The sequence below is a fragment of the Mya arenaria genome, chromosome 8 (assembly GCF_026914265.1).
Source record: "Mya arenaria isolate MELC-2E11 chromosome 8, ASM2691426v1".
Taxonomy (NCBI): domain Eukaryota; kingdom Metazoa; phylum Mollusca; class Bivalvia; order Myida; family Myidae; genus Mya; species Mya arenaria.
Window position 1 is genome coordinate 44,727,593 of NC_069129.1, and position 21,535 is coordinate 44,749,127.

At 35.2% G+C, this 21,535-nt stretch overlaps 3 protein-coding genes across 3 annotated transcripts in view; 2 read left to right on the forward strand and 1 right to left on the reverse strand.

The window, feature by feature from the left end:
* Positions 1–2,090: 2,090 nt before the first annotated feature.
* Positions 2,091–17,111, reverse strand: LOC128244236 (centrosomal protein of 63 kDa-like). The gene is made up of 14 exons (XM_052962252.1): positions 17,100–17,111; positions 16,426–16,560; positions 15,580–15,699; positions 14,472–14,617; positions 13,692–13,778; positions 13,261–13,372; positions 12,428–12,454; positions 8,082–8,216; positions 7,765–7,887; positions 7,371–7,526; positions 6,142–6,284; positions 4,873–5,030; positions 3,335–3,447; positions 2,091–3,064 (listed from the first exon to the last, which is right to left on the reverse strand). The coding sequence occupies exons 1-14, from the start codon at positions 17,109–17,111 to the stop codon at positions 2,936–2,938; spliced, it is 1,596 nt and encodes a 531-aa protein (XP_052818212.1). The 3' UTR covers positions 2,091–2,935.
* A 102-nt stretch (positions 17,112–17,213) lies between these two features.
* Positions 17,214–17,639, forward strand: LOC128244237 (putative mediator of RNA polymerase II transcription subunit 29). The gene has a single exon (XM_052962253.1). The coding sequence runs from the start codon at positions 17,214–17,216 to the stop codon at positions 17,637–17,639; it is 426 nt and encodes a 141-aa protein (XP_052818213.1).
* Positions 17,640–18,571: 932 nt separating this feature from the next.
* The window catches only part of LOC128244238 (fibrillin-1-like), a 40,705-nt gene continuing 37,741 nt past the window's right edge, over positions 18,572–21,535 (forward strand). The window contains exons 1-5 of the mRNA XM_052962254.1: positions 18,572–18,584; positions 19,669–19,782; positions 19,978–20,103; positions 20,713–20,826; positions 21,389–21,505. Of these exons, the coding sequence (XP_052818214.1) occupies positions 18,572–18,584; positions 19,669–19,782; positions 19,978–20,103; positions 20,713–20,826; positions 21,389–21,505 (484 nt within the window). The remainder of the gene's footprint in view (positions 18,585–19,668; positions 19,783–19,977; positions 20,104–20,712; positions 20,827–21,388; positions 21,506–21,535) is intronic.

Here is a 21,535-nt window from a genome sequence, read left to right on the forward strand (position 1 = left end):
TTAGGTAAGAAATCTTATTACAACAACAAGGTGTTCATTCAAGAAATAATTTTTTTCAATCTATGAATAGCATTATTGTCAACCTTAAATCATTATATACCAAATAAAATGCTGATAAATAATGCCACTGTCTAGTACAAGGACTACTTTAAAAGCTACATTTCTAGAAGCTAAAGTACTAAGTATGGGGCGATCTTACCAATGAATGTATCATACAATCAATTCTAAAACCTTTATTACCAGATACTTAGAGATACATTTCAAAGCAAAGAGTTTGGCTGGAAAGCTCCAGCCTGTTCATTCATATTTTCAAGTTGAAATTCAAATATCGTTTTTCATTGAATTTCTTGATCTTTTGATAATTCGTAGTACGCTTAATATTGGCAAGATGGCCCGTATGAGTATAATATCCCTGAAACATGTCTTTGATTATATAAACAATTTGGCACAATACATTAAATACATACATGTACAATATGAAAGGAACACAAACTAACACAAGAAGTTAAATATCTGACTATGTTAATAAACTCTTTAAAATTGCTTACAAACAAGTCATAACAAAATAAATACGACTGCATCATATAATAAATAATAATAATAAATAAATGCATCTGGATAGATGATGCCATTACATGAAGGGAGATTAAACTTCCTAACCATATTTGAAACCTTTTGTTATATTTGCTATTGCTAACTTTCTCATTGAACAATTTCAACAGAAATGCACTTGTCAAAACAGTCGAACCCCGTGGCTCGAACTCGCTTGGTTCAATTTTTTCCTTGGCTCTAACTGGATCTAAAGGACCGATTTCTTTAAACTGAATAGAATCATTCCCGCTTGGCTCAAACTCCTCAAGGCTCGAGGTATTTTCGCCAGTCCCTTGGAGTTCAAGCTTACCAGGTTCGCTGTATGTGATATATAACAAAAAAAGTATTGTTAAAGCTGCACTCTCACAGATATACCGTAATGTTTTATGGCTTAAACTGTTACTGACGGTTTAAGAAAATGCATAAAACATCAATTTTTGCACTTAAATATAAAAATCTGTGATCTAATTTTTTGTCAGCAGGCTTATATAACTGGTTTCCATGCATTTTCGCAAAAAAATGGCTCGTTCCAAAACAAAAAATAAAAAAAGTTGTCAAAAGGTTCAATCTGTGAGAGTGCAGCTTTAATATATTTATATTTGATATAATTATATAGTATGTGTTGTATATATATCTATATTTCCTTTAATATGTATTTCAACCTAGTTGATGTTTATTACATGTTTGTATGCCTAAATTCGCTAATGCCATCTGAGACAACTCTCTACAAAACATCACATTAGTTTATATGGGAGCATAAATATCAATCCGAATTGTTAATTTGATACAATGGATAAAAATATAAATTATTTTCCATCTCATGAAATGTATCAAAACTATTAAAATGACAAATTATCAATAGTTTGAGAAAATATGAACGGCGATTATATGGCAAGAATTTAACATGGCAGTCAATAAATGAAAACATTTACTATCAATGTAATTAAATGTATGATTCATAATCTCAATCAGTATGCAAATGCATTTTCAAAATAGTCATAATATTCAATTTTGACTGACCCAACTTTATGTCCTTTGTGTATATGTCATATACATTTGTTAACTTACGAATGCAATATCTAGTATAAAACATTGGTAGCATTCATAAGTTTACAAATGTATATTTAACCGATGGAAAAGGTTTAATAATCAAACAATCCTGCATTATTTATAAAAATGAGATTGTTTAGTTTTTATACCATCTTAGCCTGATTGTGTGTACAACAAGCAGCTGATCAAGTACAGAGTTCAATTACTAAAGCAACAGTGTTTCTCTATGTTTTCATATCACAGTGATCACAAACTCACACACCACAGAATGTTCAGGTCGTATAGAGCTAATTATTCCATGGACGACACCCTCCCTGTTCTTCTATGTAAAATAATGATACTTATGCTTATGGTTGTACACAACAGTTTTTGTCTAGGTACACAATTTTATCACATGGTTCAAACAATTCTTAAAGGGGCTGTCTCACAGATGATAAAAGCGGAAAAAAGAAAATTGTCGAAAAATGACATAAACTTGGCATTGATGTGTACAATGCATTGAAAATTACTTACTGAAGTACCACATAGTTTACAATTTATCAAAGTTCAGCAGTTATTTCGTATTTTTCCATTAAAAAAAAGTTACTGGGTATGTCTACCAGGTAGAATTCATTCCTTATGCATGATTGGCTAGTCGGTGATATTACCGAGGTAGGTTTATAGCTTAATTATGTCACCTGAACAGAGTAAGCCTTATAAGCTCAGTAGGTAAGACACTGGAGTTTAATTTTGGCGACGCAGGTTTGAACCTGGTCTCTGACACAATTTTGTTTTTTTACATTTTCATACCTTTTTTTACAATTATGATATCAAAGCGTAACACATTCTATTAGATAATTGTCCTGAGATTCGTTACAGAAAAAAACTTTTTTTGGTGCCAATCTGTGAGACAGACCCTTTAAGGACTACGTGGATAGGTCACATATATATTGTATGAGAACAACATCATATATTTAGTGTAACATTACAATGTTACCAGTAAACTAGTCACTTGAAAGTCTTGATTGTAGGTATGTATGTACACATATATTCACAACTATCACAGAATGTCCATAACTACCCCCAAAAGCCCCTACAACCTGCTAGGAGTTTCTCAACTATATGCCATATTTTCCACAACAAACACTCTCTCCCGCCTCTGATCTTGTTAGATGATGAGTTCAGTGTCTGTTTTTAGCAGTGTATAATCCTCATCCCATCTTCCTGCTGGGTTTATTTCCTTTGTTCAGACTTGGATTATCTCTTATCTCCATCTCCCTGCTGGGATTTTCCCCACCCCCTTCTCAGGCGTGGATTATCTCTTGTGTTTCTTGATGGCCATGTCAGAGGAAGATTTCAGTGTCTGTATATGGCAGTCTATGATGCTCTCTAGCTGGCGTGTTCGGGCTGCCTCTTCATTGAGGAACTTCTCTGATGCCGGGATCTGCAAGGACATAAGTATAAACATCTATAAGCCATTTGTCCAAAACGGGTTTGGTAGAATACCAATGAAAAGAAATTACCCCTATAAGATGGATTCAAATCTTTGTTACTACTTTTTTCGTTTTTGTGCCTGCACCTAATAAACCAGTCTGTTGATTGCTAGAAGTTTATTTTCAAGTGAGGTCATGTAGTCATGCATTTTTTCTTCTTTTTTTTTTGTGACACAAAAAATATTTTCAAGAAAAACAAAACACTCCACTCTTGTACGCACCCCAAAATTCATCTCATTACCGCTGTCGGTGTCAGCAAGGGACATATCGTCGTTGACATATATCACACCTTCCTCCCCCTCCTCTATCACAATATCACCTTGGCGGAAAGACGCTGAAAAATGGAGCAGAGTTTATTAATTCATGCTGCTAGCTTATGACAGAACAGATGAATCGGAACTTAAACAACATGAGCTGTCACAGAGACAGCGCGCTCGACTATTCCGCCGCTTTTCAGTGTAAGGATTGAAATGTTTAGGCGAAACATGCATGGATCACTGTTAGATTAGAATTCAATGCTATACATGATGTGCTGAGATATTACCATAAATGTGGTTACATGGAGCATTTTAACCAGAATTATTTAGTCTAATAATAAAGGGCCATTATTTGCAAAATACAGTTATCTAACTTGGTTATACAATTACTTTGTGTGGTTAAATACCACTGTATAAAGTCTCAATGCAATACATCAAGTAATTGCTGATATATTATCCTATGTGTGCTAATATGCACTGACCTTAACCAGAATTTCTAAGTTGCAAAATAAAGGGGCAAAAATTATATAATATGAAAGATAGAGTTATCTTACTTGATTAAAGAAGAAGGTTAAATGGTTGGGAGCATGTGTGTAAAGTTCCAATGCAATACAAGATGTATTTGCTGAGGTATTGACTTAAAAGTGGTAACAAGCAAAACCTTAACCAGAATTCTATGATTAAAGAAGGGGCCATTTTTTGAATATAATGCAAACTAGAGTTATCTTACGTGGTTAATTAAGTAGGTTGGATGGTTGAGTACCATTGTATAAAGTCTTAATGCAATACCTCAAGTAGTTGTTGAGATATTAACCTGTGTGCTTTCACGCAAAACCTTAACCAGATTCGAATAGTCGAGCTAAAAATGGCAAACAAATGTTAATGCTCATACTGCTTCAAAATAATTTTCAATTTTATGATGAAATAACTTAAGGGTCATTTGCAGGTTTGACATATTAAGGCTCTTATCTTAGTTCTTTAAGTGTATGGTATGTTTTCTCATACAAAACAGAAGACCACTGCATGGTGATGCCAGGGCTTGTCAGCAGTTTTCATATACTTATGACCTTCAGCGTTTTCGATTAAATATTTGAGTTTTGCATGACTCTGCTGTCACAGAAAACACTAAGATTTTGAGTAATATTCCTAGTGATACCATGACCATTTTTTCTAAAACAAACAAACAGACATGCTAAAATACAAAACATTAATTTCCGTGATTATTATTTTATGCAATTTTGAAAGAAATGAAGTCGCTAAATATTGATTGTTTTTTTTATATCCCAGTATTTAATAAATGAATTACCGTAGGTCATCAATTCAAAATCTAATGAAATCTTAAATTAATTCTTGCATTCTTGATGATTAAATATTAATGGCATCAGAAATATGAAACATGAGCCAAGACCAGGAAACCAAGACATGAATGAATGAATATTCATACTACCTATAACACCATTATCATGTATAATTAGACCTCATCATTTAACACTGAAACTTACAGCCTGCTCGTCTTTCCCGGTCAAGGTCGTCCTCCACCCTCGCTTTCTGTCTTCGTAGCAACGTTAGCTGCTCCTCATACCGATTTATGGTGGAGTCGAGGCGGTCCTGTAACATGGACACACGGCGGTCCGCATCCTCTTCAAGGTCCTGCAGGTGTCTGTAACAGTTGTTGTGATATTATTATCATACTTTAATGTGCCGCGATATACTGTAAAATAATTCATGCTCGTGGGACATTTTCATGGATTTCATTGGTTGGTCAATCCACAATTCTAAAATCCCAACAAAATATTTCACCTTTTATCCTGGTATTAAACTGCCTTTGTAATGTATGAACATGGTCACTGATTCTTTGGTTCTCTCAGTTTTGTTAAAGTGACACTCTAATTCAAAATCAAAACATACACATATATAACAAACATCAGTTTTGACTGATAAACCTTTAACTACTTACTAAATAATGCATTTATGGAAAATATTGACTACTGATAACAAGATTGTACCTGTGTATTCAAAAGCAGTAAACACAAATATATTAAACGATTGGTGAATGCTAAAATATTAACTGTGATCTACCGTATTTAACTATAGCCTCATAAGGTAGAAATACCGTGTTTTATGCACATTTCTTTCTAATTAAACTCGGTATCTGTCATAAAAACTATTGTTTTCGACATTCATTCATCCTTTTGGTGAAATTAAAACAATTTTATTTATTGTTGTAAATCTTCTTTGGGAGTAAGAGTGCATCTTTAAATATAATGCTCTTCACTTCAATAAACACATGAAAAATAAATAAACAATTATTCATTGTGTTTATATTTATAAAGTGATACGACAAACAAACGTGATCAAACATGCTGGTTATTAACACCCGCTGCAACATGAGTAGAGCTTGGGTTCTTCATTTTGTTTTCTTTATTCAAATATTTTCTCGATTAATTTCATAAAATGAGAAACACAGTAAACTATAATCTTGCATTCTTAGAGTGTGCAGCAGAAGTTAGCTATATTCTACGATTGTTAACTCAGAGTTACATATCGCGACTGTTTTTTCAGCTTGCAAAAATGCTCAATTGACATTTAATGGCTTTATCTAGCCAACCAAGCAATCATTGGCATGAGCATCACCATGATAAATGGTGCGACATAGGTGAAGACAGATCAAGTGTTTGGTGATATTGAAAACAATGTTTGATTGCAGTTTCACTTTTTTTCTCCTCTTGACAGATCCTCTATTTCCCTGCCTGTCTACCCCATCACCCTACCTTTGCTCCCTTGAGAGTTCCTCAGTGTGTGACATCTCTGCCTCATGTATGGTACGCTGGAGTTGATGGTCAAAGCGGTCTTCCAGAGCCGTCACCTCTTGACGCATTACACCCAGCTCATCACGCAGGCTCACATTATCTTTCTAAATATATAACATTAAGTTTACATACCTTAACATATGTGACAGTAGTGTCTATAAAACATATATGACAATAGTATCTGGTACAAATATACGTCATGATAGTGTCTGGTACAAATATATGTGACGATAGTGTCTGCTACAAATTTATGTGACGACAGTGTCTGGTAAACATGTCACAGTAGTATTTGGTACAAATATATGCCACAGTAGTGTCTGGTACACATATGTGACAGTAGTGTGTGGTACAAATATATGCCACAGTAGTGCCTGGTACACATATGTGACAGTAGTGTCTGGTACAAATATATGCGACGGTAGTGTCTGGTACACATATGTGACATAGTGTCTGGTACAAATATATGTGAGGGTAGGGTCTGGTACAAATATATGCCACAGAAGTGTCTGGTACACATATGTAAAAGTAGTGTCTGGTACAAATATATGTGTCTGGTGCACATATGTGACAGTAGTGCCTGGTACAAATATATGTGAGGGTAGTGTCTGGTACAAACATATGCCACAGTAGTGCCTGGTACAAATATCGGAGAAGTGTAGATGTCGGAATGCGTGTACCACCCTAAGTCAAACACCATTCAGCATTTGCCTCTCTTTGCAATACGTTACCAAATAATGTATAACAATGTGTATATATCGAATGATGTTTTGAAATGCTAAAATGTCTAATCCTAACTTTTGTCATGAACATTGGAATTATTTAAAGTGTAGTTCCAACTGTTCTTATCCTTCAGAACATATTATTCAATTCCGAAATCGGTACTGGAATTGTCTGAAAAATAAACAAAACAAAAAAAAAACACACAATCAAAATGACCATTTCGATTCAGTGCAAGTGTAAAAAATGGTGTCATTAAAATTCAATTTTCGGAGCAGAGCCTGGTAAAAATAATTGATACCTGTTCATTCCTTGTGAATGTAAAATTAGCAACATAGGCTTTGAAAAAGCAAGTTTTCGAACAATAATGCTGGACCGGCAAATTTTCTTTCGGACCAACAAAGTATCGGAGGCTGTCGGTCCGAATGACTGACACTTTTTCTAAACTTTCATTATGCCTGTTGACTCCTCACCTCTAGTGATTTGATCTGTGCCTGGTAGGTCTGCTGCATCTCACGTAGCTGGGTCTCTGTCTCTGTATGGTCGAGATTCACCTGAGTCTGCTGGATGATGGTCTGGCGTAGGTGACGGTTCTCAAGCCGTAATGCCTCGATCTGGGCATTTGCTACCTGAAAAAGGACGTACACAGGTAAATGTGTGAGATGTGCAATACAAGATATCCCTAGAGTGAATGACAAGGCTTGTCAAAAATAAATTAAGGTAATAATAGGGCATTACTGAACAATTATTAAAACAGAGTTATGCAACTTGTTTTACATTAATAGCTCTGAATCCTGATTTTAGAGATGCCAGAAGATATTTCTAACATGGCTGATATTCTTATTTAATAAATTTTGAACCCAGTACCTTGAGTTCTGCATCCCTCTTCTTGATCTCGCCTCGCCCATCTGTCACCTGCTCCTCCAGATCTCGAGCCCGGGCTCCAACGTCACCCAGGTTGGTGCTGCTTGATTCCAGCTCATTGCTCACCTACATCGAGATAGGGATTTATATAAAATACAGGAATAACAGGGATAACAATGGCCACACATCACCTTCATAGTTCTGCTCATCTACACAGGGGGAGCTACAAATAGCCGTAGTTGTAGAATGAAGTTACACTTATTTTTACCTGAGAGAAGAATAAGCCTTACTGTAACATGTCTTGATGTTATAAAACATACCTTGGATAGTTGTTCCTTGATGGTTATCAGCTCCGCCTCATGGTGGACGTTGATAGACGACAGTTTCTCCTCGGCGGCTGACAGCTGTAACTTCACTGTGGCCACTTCCTCCTCTAGTCTGGCCACATCCTGTTTCTGGATAGAAAAGTAGGGAGACTTATTGTTACCATTTTTTATATGCATATTCAATTGTAACGGACTTATTAGTCAGTGTTTTTCATATTTAAAGTTAACTTTAAAAGAAATAAAACTGGAAGTGGAGAGCCTTTTACTGAACATATTATTGTTCATCATGAAAAGTGGTACATCATTTCTCAAAGGGCTAAAAATGTCAGCCAAAGTGATGATTAAGTATGCCTGCCATGAACAATAAATATTTGTTTATATGTACTTGCATTTAGTACATATTAGGTCATTATAACGAAATTACGCCACAGTCGAGGGCTACTATACTAGACTAATTGAACTTTTTTTCTGCTGTACCTTGTAAACTGATAAATTGAAGATAATTTTAAAATAGTTCAGTCATTACACTCCAGATATCCCATGTACATTTATGTTAAATATTGATGCCTCATGACCTGATATCATTTTGGTATCATTCAAGACTCTGTTGAGTAAAAGAATAAATCAATATTTAAATAAAAAAAACGTTTTAACCTGAAAAATTTGGAAAAAAAATCAATTTTATGTTTGATTTCCAAAATGAAGAACAAAATAATAAAAAATAATCAATAAACTACGGTTTTCTATTTTATGTATTAGTAACCACCAAAGATCGCCTTTCATATGGTGCCAACTTTAATTTGATGTCACCAGGCACGTATATTAAGTTATCATTGTTGTAATTATGTTTACATATTTATAATACAAATGCCACTTTGTATAGCAACATTTCACTTTATAGAATTGTTTTCCTATAAAAATGATTGCCGCATCCACCCGTGAGATTTTCATGGTATGTGAGGGTGATTAAGGCATTATTGCCCCAAAAAGACAAAAATGTGCACCATGACATCCTATTTTTGATATAGTTATGGCAAATTATCACCAGTTAGGCAAACATTTACACAAGCGCTTTGTCTCTTTGGGGGTGTTTTGACCAATTTTTTTCCGAGTGGGGGCATTTTGACCATAAGTGTGGGGGCTACTGGACCACAATGGGGGTGTTTTGACCTGGGGGCTATTTGACCAGGTTTAAATGAAACTTACTGGGAATGGCATTAACAGAAGTTTATATTTGGTAAGGTAAAAAACCAGTGAGACAAGGAAGTGTTTTGTTGAAATGTTTTTTATACTTATTCTGCTGAGAAATGTACATTATTTCAGCACAATGGCTAGCGTCATATAAGCCTAGATTCTAATGAAACTGTTTGATTGACCCTACCTTCTCATATTGAAATGAACATCAAAACCAGCTGATGTAAAAACAGGAAATATTTGAAAAACGATATTGCGATCTAATTCCGAAAAGCAAGTGAAGTTCTCGGGTAATTATTCTTGCACTCAGGGGCAATTTTCAACGGAAAGTCATGGTCAACCATGTATTATCCTACAAGTAATAACCAAACAGTAGGCTATGTCATGAAACCGAAATGACATTGTGTCAGCAGGCATAAAACATTCACATTATTATCAATAGCGTGAGGAAATGACAAGCTTATTCCTACACCAGATACCTGAGGTCATATACCCCTGATAAGCCCAGACCAATGGTTAGTATGCCATGTTATAGATCAGTGAAAACCATTAGGACTTCATTACTTGTATAGATTGACTCAATACACGGTACAGACAGACAGGAAATAATGCATGTATATCTGCCAATATAAATATTTTTTATATGGATTCCTAAGAGGTCTGTTAAAGCTTTTTCATTAGCTTTGCTTCTAAAATTCTAAAAACTGCTTCTGAATGTCATCTTTAGTACATTTCTATCAATGAGAATCATTTTTACATTGAATACAATCACTAGCTTCTAGCTTTCACCAACATTTTACACATATTTCATAAGCTACAGAAAATGCATAATGTATAATAATACCTTCTACATATAAACACGTAACTAGTTTTTCATGCAGCGCAAATTGATAACAGGTAAAGCAACATGGAGTGGACGCAAATTCTTGACTGCTTTTTTATTCAAATTGGCCTAATTAAACAACATTATTATTAAAGACAGAGTTATGGTCCTTGTTATTCATATTTGTGGAGTTATGGTCCTTGCTTTAAATATTTGTGGAGTTATGGTCCTTGCTTTACATATTTGTGGAGTTATGGGCATTGCTTTCCATATGTGTGAAGTAATGGGCCTTGTTATTCATATTTGTGGAGTTATGGGCCTTGATATTCATATTTTTGGAGTTATGGTCCTTGCTATTCATATTTGTGGAGTAATGGGCCTTGTTATTCATATTTGTGGAGTTATGGGCCTTGTTATTCATATTTGTGGAGTTATGGGCCTTGCTATTAATATTTGTGGAGTAATGGGCCTTGCTATTCATATTTGTGGAGTAATGGGCCTTGATATTCATATTTGTGGAGGCCTTGCTATTCATATTTGTGGAGTTATGGTCCTTGCTTTACATATTTGTGGACTAATAGGCCTTGCTTTTCATATGTGTGGAGTAATGGGCATTGCTTTGGCATTGCTTTCCATATGTGTGGAGTATTGGGCCTTGCTATTCATATTTGTGGACTTATGGGCCTTGCTTTTCATATGTGTAGAGTTATAGGCATTGCTTTTATATGTGTGGAGTATTGGGCCTTGCTATTCATATTTGTGGAGTTATGGTCCTTGCTTTAAATATTTGTGGAGTTATGGGCATTGCTATTCATATTTGTGGAGTAATGGGCCTTGCTATTCATATTTGTGGAGTTATGGGCCTTGCTATTCATATTTGTGGAGTTATATGCCTTGCTATTCATATTTGTGGAGTAATGGGCCTTGCTATTCATATTTGTGGAGTAATGGGCCTTGCTATTCATATTTGTGGAGTAATGGGCCTTGCTATTAATATTTGTGGAGTAATGGGCCTTGCTATTCATATTTGTGGAGTAATGGGCCTTGATATTCATATTTGTGGAGGCCTTGCTATTCATATTTGTGGAGTTATGGTCCTTGCTTTACATATTTGTGGACTAATAGGCCTTGCTTTTCATATGTGTGGAGTAATGGGCATTGCTTTGGCATTGCTTTCCATATGTGTGGAGTATTGGGCCTTGCTATTCATATTTGTGGACTTATGGGCCTTGCTTTTCATATGTGTAGAGTTATAGGCATTGCTTTTATATGTGTGGAGTATTGGGCCTTGCTATTCATATTTGTGGAGTTATGGTCCTTGCTTTATATATTTGTGGAGTTATGGGCATTGCTATTCATATTTGTGGAGTAATGGGCCTTGCTATTCATATTTGTGGAGTTATGGGCCTTGCTATTCATATTTGTGGAGTTATATGCCTTGCTATTCATATTTGTGGAGTAATGGGCCTTGCTATTCATATTTGTGGAGTAATGGGCCTTGCTATTCATATTTGTGGAGTAATGGGCCTTGCTATTCATATTTGTGGAGTAATGGGCCTTGCTATTCATATTTGTGGAGTTATGGGCCTTGCTATTCATATTTGTGGAGTTATATGCCTTGCTATTCATATTTGTGGAGTAATGGGCCTTGCTATTCATATTTGTGGAGTAATGGGCCTTGCTATTCATATTTGTGGAGTTATATGCCTTGCTATTCATATTTGTGGAGTTATGGGCCTTGCTATTCATATGTGCAGAGTAATTGGCCTTGCTATTCATATTTATGTGGAGTTATGGGCCTTGCTATTCATATTTGTGGAGTTATGGGCCTTGCTATTCATATGCATGGAGTTAAGGACCTTTATATTCATATTTGTAGAGTAATGGGCCTTCTTATTCATATTTGTAAAGTTATAGACCTTGCTTTGCATATTTGTTGGTTAATGGGCCTTGCAATATATGTGCTTGGAGTAATAGGCCTTGCCAATGCATGACATTGTATGAGCTTATAATATATGAATGTTTCAATTTGTAGGTTTAAGCATTCCAACTTTTGCATGCTTTTGCCTATAAATGTAAATTTTATTTATCAAGGTTACAATTATAATATAAGCATGAACAAACATTATAGTTGTCTATTCAAAAAGGCAGATATACCATGCCATGCATGAACTTACAAAATGTAAATTATATGAGAGATGCATTATTATAATCCCAATACAATGTAGGATTATCAAATGTCATGAGTTGTAAACACTTATAGGAAAGCTCAACATAACGAAGAAAATAACATCAAAATGAAATCAATGTTATAATACCATACCACGTCTTTGATGTCTCGGACAATTCTCTATAATGGGATGAGTAGGATTTCAAATTTATTTTTTAAAATAATTTTACACGGCAAGAATGCATTTACATCAACTGATAAATATACATGCATTATTCCATATATTGAATAAGAACACTGGCATTAATATAATAAATTCCCATCAAACAATATTATTAAAAAAAAACTCTTTTGTCTATTGTTTTTTTCAGTCAAACAAGGGGTATAACTCATCAATTTTCAAAGGCAGAGTAATGTGCCTTGCTATGCATGTGAGTATTGTCTCTGGCAACATTTATGCCATGTTTAATATCTTTATGTTTAATATGTTTGAATATCTGGAATGGTTTTAGAGTCATGGCCAATGTTCATGTTCCTGCACGATGGCGCTGCCTCCAACAACACCTCAACCTATTATCTTTAAAAAAACAACACACAAACTTAAAGACAGAAACAATATGTTATTATCTTTGTTATAACCTTCATGGATAAACCACTTGTCTATGAACAGCTGAAAGTATAATTGTACCAGATAGAAATAAATCCCAACCATAATGGTTACTCTCACAGTCATCTCTTTTCATCTGTTTCCTGCTCCCCATTCAATTTCCCCAGCCCCTTTCCCTCTCTTCATCCCCACCCCAATACCTTTTAATGCAATTTCCTCTCCATATATTTACAGTCATCTCATTTGATTCCCAGCTCCGGCTGCAGCTCCCTGCCCCCCTCTCCTCAATTCCAATTCATCTACCCTGACCCCCCGTCTCAACCTCCCTCCTCCCTCATACCATCCATCTCTCTCCATTCCTGCTCCCTCAGCCCCCTACCTTTTGATGCAGTTTTCTCTCCATGTTTTCGCAGTCATCTCTCTTAATGCCCAGTTCCTGCTGCAGCTGTCTGTTCTCCTGTCCCAGTAGGTCTTCATTACGCTTACTCAACCTGGTATGGAAATAGTGGACAACCATTGAACCAATAAATACCAACTGATAAGTGCTATTTCTCTCACAAGACTGTTCTGTTATTTAAAAGGTTTTTCTTTTTTATGATTTAAATGTAATCCTGTAACTGTGAAATTTTAGGGATAAGAAAATATTTCAAATTTTAGGGATAAGAAAATATTTCAGCAGCATGGGTACCCTTGTATTGAGCATTGTATTAAACTACCGAAAAATCAATTTCAGAATTATTCAATACATGACTAGCCGACCTCAGCCCCACCCTGCTGCCCCACCCTGCTACCCCACCCTGCTGACCCTACCTGGCTTGGTCCTGGACCTCGTCCACAGTTTTCCGCAGTGTTGTGATCGTCTCATCCTCTGTCTGGCACCGTGTGTCACTCAGGCTCCTGGATTATACAGCACACAAACCACTGAATTCATAACAAATAATCAAAATTGTATAATTTACTGGAGCTTCTCCAGCTACTGCTTCTGAAGACATTTCACTGACTGATGCCATCAAGTTGGCAACAACCGCCTTGATGTGGAAGTTCAGTAGCTCTAAGCAACTTTTATTGCAATAAAAGAAGACTTGTTGTTATTCTATCTGTCAGAACTCTATCCAAGCGCTGTTTATTCAAGGGGTCCTGGGTTCTATTCAAGATCAGTGCAAACAAACCTTTCCTTATTCTGCTCACACACATGTTTAAAGACAAACCCTCAACATTGAAATGTATATTTATTTTAATTCAAGAGTAAAAAATACATGACTGGTTATTTTATGACTGACTGGTTGCATTATGACTTTTAAATGTTTATAATTAACCTTTTGTCTGAAAGTGAAGGGTCGTCAAATGAAATATAACTTTGTTCTGAAAAATGTTTATTTGAACTCTTAATAATCTAGGGGTAATGCTCTAATCTAGTAATCAAGAGGTCTTGGGATGAAAATCAATTAATTTTGGTAATATTTTTATAAGCTATAAAATGAATATCACTTAAATGCTTACAAATTCTTGTCAACATTTTAAAAAATATGGTTTTAACATTTAACTATGTTATATCTAACCCACTTAATAATGTCCTTGTATCTAACTCACTTGATGATGTCATCTTTTTTCTGTATCTGTTTGTTAAGGACAGCAATATTATTCTCATGTTGCCGGCTGTCTTCTTCTGACATCTGCAGGAAGTCGTCACGAGCCCGCAACTCCCCCTGCAGCTCAGCATTCAAGTCTTCAAGCTTCTGTTGATAAAAAAAAGAAATTCAAATGTTGATTTGAGGAATAAATTTGTTCTGAGAATTTAAAGCCTGACTATATGTAATTCACTGTACAAATAGCTACATGCCTCCTTTAGGTATGAAACCTGCGACCTCTCACTCTGTAGGTAGACATACTACTGTGTTGCTATAAAAGCTAGCTCAACAGCATTGTAGTTTAATACATATGAAATACCCAGTTATGTACAAAAATTTATATTCAAAGGTTTTTTAGCTTACAAAACAAACATTTCTTGCTGAATTTCAATGGGTATAGTATAATTTAATACTGATTTCCTGCTTACAAAGAATTTCTAAAATTATATTAAGCTTATTTTGATATTACAAAACTGTAATATCATATCATGTAAGCAACAAAGGTTGCATTATCAAGTGGAAATATCGCAGGTTTGAATAATTGTGTTAATAATTGTGGTATTCATACAAGACTGGTAATACAATTATTAAGTATGTAAATATGCTTATTTTTTGTAATGAAAACAGGCCAATGTTAAAGCCCCCTTAATGTGCTGGCTTACATTTTTCACATATCTGAAAATATCAACTCTTTACATTTCCCATACCCTGCACTTTGTTAGTTAATGATAGACACCAGACCAAATGTTTCCTATCTATTATCTAAGATTAAAACAGGTCTAGTATTGATTGATTATTAAATATTTTCATGCATTCAAACACTTCATGGTCTCATAAAGATTATAATACTTTCAAAAAAAATGATATTATAACAAACTCACTCCATAATGGCCAATAATGATCTTTTCAATTTTATAATTATATAATCAATTATCGAAACAATGATATTGTTAGCCTTCTTGTTTTCATCACGTCATTTCTCAAATACTTTTCAAAATATTTGCTAAATCAATAAGCAACCTTAAATTATTCATTGCCTTTTTTAAATATTTTTTTCAAATCGCCCCTACCCTGCACTGAGCGTTTGCCTTCTTGAGGTCGTTGAGGAGGCGTTCATTGTCGTCCATGGCCTTCTTGTGCGAGTCCATCGCCTCTTCCAGAGAACCTTTCAGCTTGTCAACCTTGGAGTTCTGTAGCAGACATACTATGATACACAATGTCATGATGGCAATATATGGCTGTAAGGAATTAATGTTAAATTAATTTCATAATTGTAATAGACGGCAGATGGTCTATTTCTGCACTAATCCAGGACAGGCTCCTCCAGGAAAACTACTCCACACCATTACAAAGTGTATTTGCTTTCTTGCTGCAGGAATAAAAGATGGTAATGCAGATCTGGACATCTTCTGCAATGTCTATAGGCTATGCACTGAATACCACAGGCCAATACGTGTTGAAGCAGTGATGTGCAACCCTAGCCTAGCCAGTACACCATGCAACATGCACCCAACCACCCAGATATTAACTTTGCTCAATTACCTTTATATTTCTGCTTACAAATTTATTTCAACAATATGCCTTCGCTTTTCATATTGATGTATTAAAAAATTAAAAAAGGATGAAATACAAATGAACCATATATAGCCTCCACAGTTTAATTGTTTATAACACTCTCTGACTTCATGAAAATTTAATATTTATCATTGTTGAAAAAGTACACTTAATATAATACATTATTCAAACAATCAAAAGAATTCTTTTGGGGAAAAGAGATCCTTGTCAGACAAAGATTGACTCGACTTAAGTGTTTATTAATATGTATGCATTACATGTCTACCTTGGGATATTTTCGGTGACCATACAATGGAATATATCATCAAAATTATTACAATGCCTCGTGTAAAACCCGTTACCTGTATTTTCAGAGACTCTGCAGTGGTGTTAAGTTTAGCTTCGAGCTGTGCAATTTGTGAGTTCAAACTAAACTCTGTGCTGTCAAGAATTTCTCTCCGCCGGTCTAACTGGGACTGGTACGTCTGTGCTTGTTGCTATGGTAACAAGAAGGCAAGCAGTTCTATTAGCTAAATATTTGCTTCCGTATAGTGATATATCTTGAACTGGTACACATGCCATGAAATGAATTGTATTGTTACTTTTAACAAACAAGAAATCAAAAAACTTTCACCTGACTTACGTGAATATATTTAAACAAATATTTATACAAAATCATATGAAAATGTACACTCTTATAATAGGGTGGAGAAATAGATTTATAAACAAATCTTAAGGTAAAAAAAAAGTTCCGTAGTCAATATTTTTTATTGTAAAGTAACTAGCGTATGGAGATTGTCATAGTTTGACTTAACTTAGTTACATGTGCAGTAGATTTTGGCAAAAATAATGTAACATATTACAAATTATTCAGGTCTGAGAAATTTTGCTGAGAAAATACTTTTTTATTTATAAAAGTAGTTCAGTGTCATAAGCAATCAATGCAAAGTCCAAAATCGGAGCAACATGAGCAATTGCCAACGGTCGTCTCATAAAGGGGCATAACTCAACATCTATTAAGGCCAGAGCTATGTACCTTGCTATACATGTTCATATGGTCTCTGGCAGCATTGTGGTCTTGGTTCCACTTTCATATCTTTGACAGTTCTTGAGAAATGGACAATGTAAAAGCCTTTTTTATGTGGACAACATGGCCAACAACTCCACCCACAACACTGCCAGCAACACCGCCAGCAACTCCACCCACAACACCGCTAACAACTCCGCCCACAACACTGCCAACAACTCCACCCACAACACTGCCAGCAACACCGCCAACAACTCCACCCACAACACCGCTAACAACTCCGCCCACAACACTGCCAACAACTCCACCCACAACACTGCCAACAACACCGCCAACAACTCCACCCACAACACCGCTAACAACTCCGCCCACAACACTGCCAACAACTCCACCCACAACACTGCCAACAACACCGCCAACAACTCCACCCACAACAAGGCCAACAACTCCACCCACAACACTGCCAACAACACTGCCAACAACTCCACCCACAACACCAACATGGCCAACAACACCAAGGCTATCACAATACTTCATCATTTTTTCTGACAGAAAAAAAGACAAACTAACAATATCAGTAAGTCAGGTGATTTTTTGTTTCCTGAAAAACTTGATGCACATGCGGTTAAACTATAATTATCATCGCTAACAGCATATATGGCTTAAGTTATCTCAGGCAAAAACTTAATGTTCATGGGAAAAATACACGTCGTCATATTTTTCAAAATTGAAAGGAATAACCACGAAAAGACACTTATTCAAAAAGCTAAGTTTAAATGCTAATGAAGTATACGTACTAAACTAAGAGACTTACTCGCATATAAACTGCTTAAATCTTGTTTGATGTTATTCATCGATCAGATAAACTCGATGTAATTGTTGTTATTCATCGATCAGTTATACATATAATAGAAGTAGTTATTCATGTGTTGAGATTAAATTGTTAAAGGGGTATATATGCATTGGAAATTAATTTGCATTTTAGAAAACTGACAATTAATTTTGTAAATAGCAATGAAACCATATGCTTTGATAAAACAATGTTGGATGATATATGTTAGAATAAAAATTATTAGACAACAAAACATTGTGATTACACATTTAAGCACATAAATAATAATCACAATGCGTACATATTCTAATAGTAATTAACATTCTACGGTAAATGATAATCATTAGTTAAGGCATAAACAAGCAAAAACATGCACACGAATTCCGTATTCCTGCTGAATATACAACATTGTATATAATAAGTCAGGGATGTGATTTGTCTGCTGATTCGCGGAATTCCGCGGATCTAATGGCCACAGAGACCCCTCCCCAACCCCCCAACCCCCCAAAAAAAGCTGATTTTTAGCTGATAAAAAAAAGCTATTTAGGTGCTTTCGGTTGTTTAAGTTGATGTTCCAGTTTGATTTAAACTTATAGATTTGAAGTCAGGAGAACCCTAAAGTTTTTCCCAAAGAGCGCCCCATGAACCCATGGCCTCCAGCTGTCAGGTCAATCACATCCCTGAATATATATTCGACATTGTATAAATTATATATAGCACATTGTATAAAATATTTAATATATATATACGACATTGTATAAATAGATGAATGTAAGACATGCCAGGGGAAATATGCACAACAATTCTATATATTGTAAAAATTATAATAAAAAAATTCCACTTCATCATTCCAATAAAGGAGGCTTTACAGTCAACTCTTACTTGCATGTTGTGTATTTTGTTAAATGTTGGTTAGAGATTTATCTCACAATTATCAAGGTCAAAGTTAGGGGTCTTGCATATTGTTGCAGGCAACATTTGTACCAAGTTTCATTTGAATATCATGAATGGTTTTTGAGTTAAAGCAAAAGGTTAAAAATAATGTCAAGAACTTTTTCCCGAATTAAAACCACCTTAACCTACTATGAACATCCTGCATCAACGCACTTATAAATTATTACTGAAACACACATGCAAGAGGGATTTTTTTTACAAATTCTCTTTTTGTATATTGGAAAGACACAGCTGAACAGTTTTTTTATCTTTAAAATAAAAGCATGAGTGACACTTTTAAAAATAAAATTGTAAAATTGTAGCACTGTTTTCATGATTTTCAACCACTTCTCCCAATCCATTTTTTTTTGTCAAATAAAAAACATTTTTGTTGGGATTGTTATGAATAGTGGTGGGTGGGGATGAAAATATCTGAACAGAAAATATTTCTCTGGCCAAAATGATAGAACATGCACCAGAAACTGTATTAACTTCAGTAACTATGGTAACTACAGTAACTATGGTAACTAAGAAGGAAACCTAATAAAGGACTTCTTATCAACGAGCATAAAATATCATAAGATTAAGAATTTTCGTTAATTATAAGGCCAACTTAAGAAATTCAATGTTTTACTGCTGAGTCTTAGTGCAAGAACTCAATAACTGCTTCTATTTATATATGCACTTATTGAGTTATTGCTCTAAGGTGACACATCATTTCTGAAATAAGCATTATGACTTATAATGATTTCTTTATTTATTATTTCTTGATTAATTTCAATGTTATCTGACATGTTTCACTGCTTACCCCAGATATAAATGAGTGTGAGCGATTTCCATGCGGAAATGGGGCCAGCTGCATCAACACTCTCGGCTCCTACTACTGCCAGTGTCCCATCGGTTTTACCGGACCTGACTGTAGAACAGGTAACGATACATAGAATTTCCAATATCCTTTCCAATGCCCTGTTGTACATTATTAATATTAATAATTTTATACATAAAATCCTGTCAACGGAATCCAACCAAATAAATTTTGGTCCATAGATCACCCTGCTATCAATTAGATATGTACATTTCTGTATTTTCGTATGTAGCTCTATAATCTATTCTGTATTTCAGACCTGAATGAGTGTGACACGAGCCTGACAATGCACCCATGCCAGAACAACGGCTCGTGCATGAACTCTTATGGCTCTTACTACTGTGTGTGTCCCACGGGCTGGACAGGCATCAACTGTACCAGTGGTATGCAATTTAATCCATATCCTGTTAAAAGCTGAGAGTACCAAATGTTATATTCAGCAGGATGAAATAGTCATAAACTGACATTATTATTATTTGTTTGAACGAACAATCTTTTTCTTATTTTGTCCAGATTTGTTCAGTTTAGAAGAGACTATAGCATAGGTCATTACAGAATATCATTGTGTTGTTTTAGTTGATTAGGTAAAATGTTTTGTGACAGCTTACGGTATGAAAGGTGTAAATGGGAGGATCACTGTGCTTATTGTGGAGTTTTTGCTGTTCTTCCATGTTTCTTGTTTGTGATTTTTTGCTTTTGTGTTCTATGTCTTTGGCGTTTACCCAGTGCCATTAAACCTGGTTTATGTTTAAACCTTTTGCCACTGAGCTTGGTTCTGTAGTTTTTCACATAAGTATTGTATTTAACCTATTGTTGCCTTTGCATTTTAGAGCAGTTATCTTATTCCTGGGTCAGAATTTAGTCTTAGTTGCAGGTAATAATTACAGTGTAATGACCATAGGTTGTGGTTTTAATGTTTGAAGAGGTTAAGTATTGTCATTATTATTGAATTCAATCATGAATAAAATGTCTGGTGTATTCCTTGTTTTCAGATATAAATGAGTGCAGCTACCAATCATGTGCTAATGGTGGCAAGTGTGTCAACATTCCTGGCTCCTACTACTGTACATGTGGTGACGGATTCACTGGCTCCGACTGCGGTGTTGGTAAGTGGAAGAGAAATAGGGCTTTGAACGGTAATTTGTATTTAAAAGAGTGAATCAGAATTTGGAACAACTAGGAGACATGTTTGTTTTACATAAATGAGAATTAAGAGATAACACCCAGTTTGAAGTATGTAAACACTTTGTACTTCACCGATATAAATTATTAAAAAAATGTCTACAATATTATTTGCCATGACAACTATGATAAGAAAACAGATTTTTACTAGACTGATTTTACCTTCTCTGGAGTACTCGGCTGTCACCCATATCGTAATATTATGGTTTCTGACCTGTTTGTTTCCCACCCATGTAGATATGAATGAGTGTTCAGAATCTCGGCTATGTTTAAGCAGGGTATCTGCATGAACACATGGGAGGGTACTATTGATATAGTTTCTAATGATCAATGACATGTATATTTCCCTCGTGTGTAGATATAGATGAGTGTGTAGAGTACCACCCGTGCCTTAACGAGGGAACATGTGTGAACACATGGGAGGGTACTATTGATGCTGTCCTAGTTTCTAATGATTAATGACATTTATATTTCCCTCGTGTTTAGATATAGATGAGTGTGTAGAGTACCGCCCATGCCTAAACGAGGGAACATGTGTGAACACGGTGGGAGGGTACTACTGTCGCTGCCCTAGTGGATGGACTGGAGAAAACTGTGGAACCTGTAAGTAATATCAGTTTTGAAGTATGGACG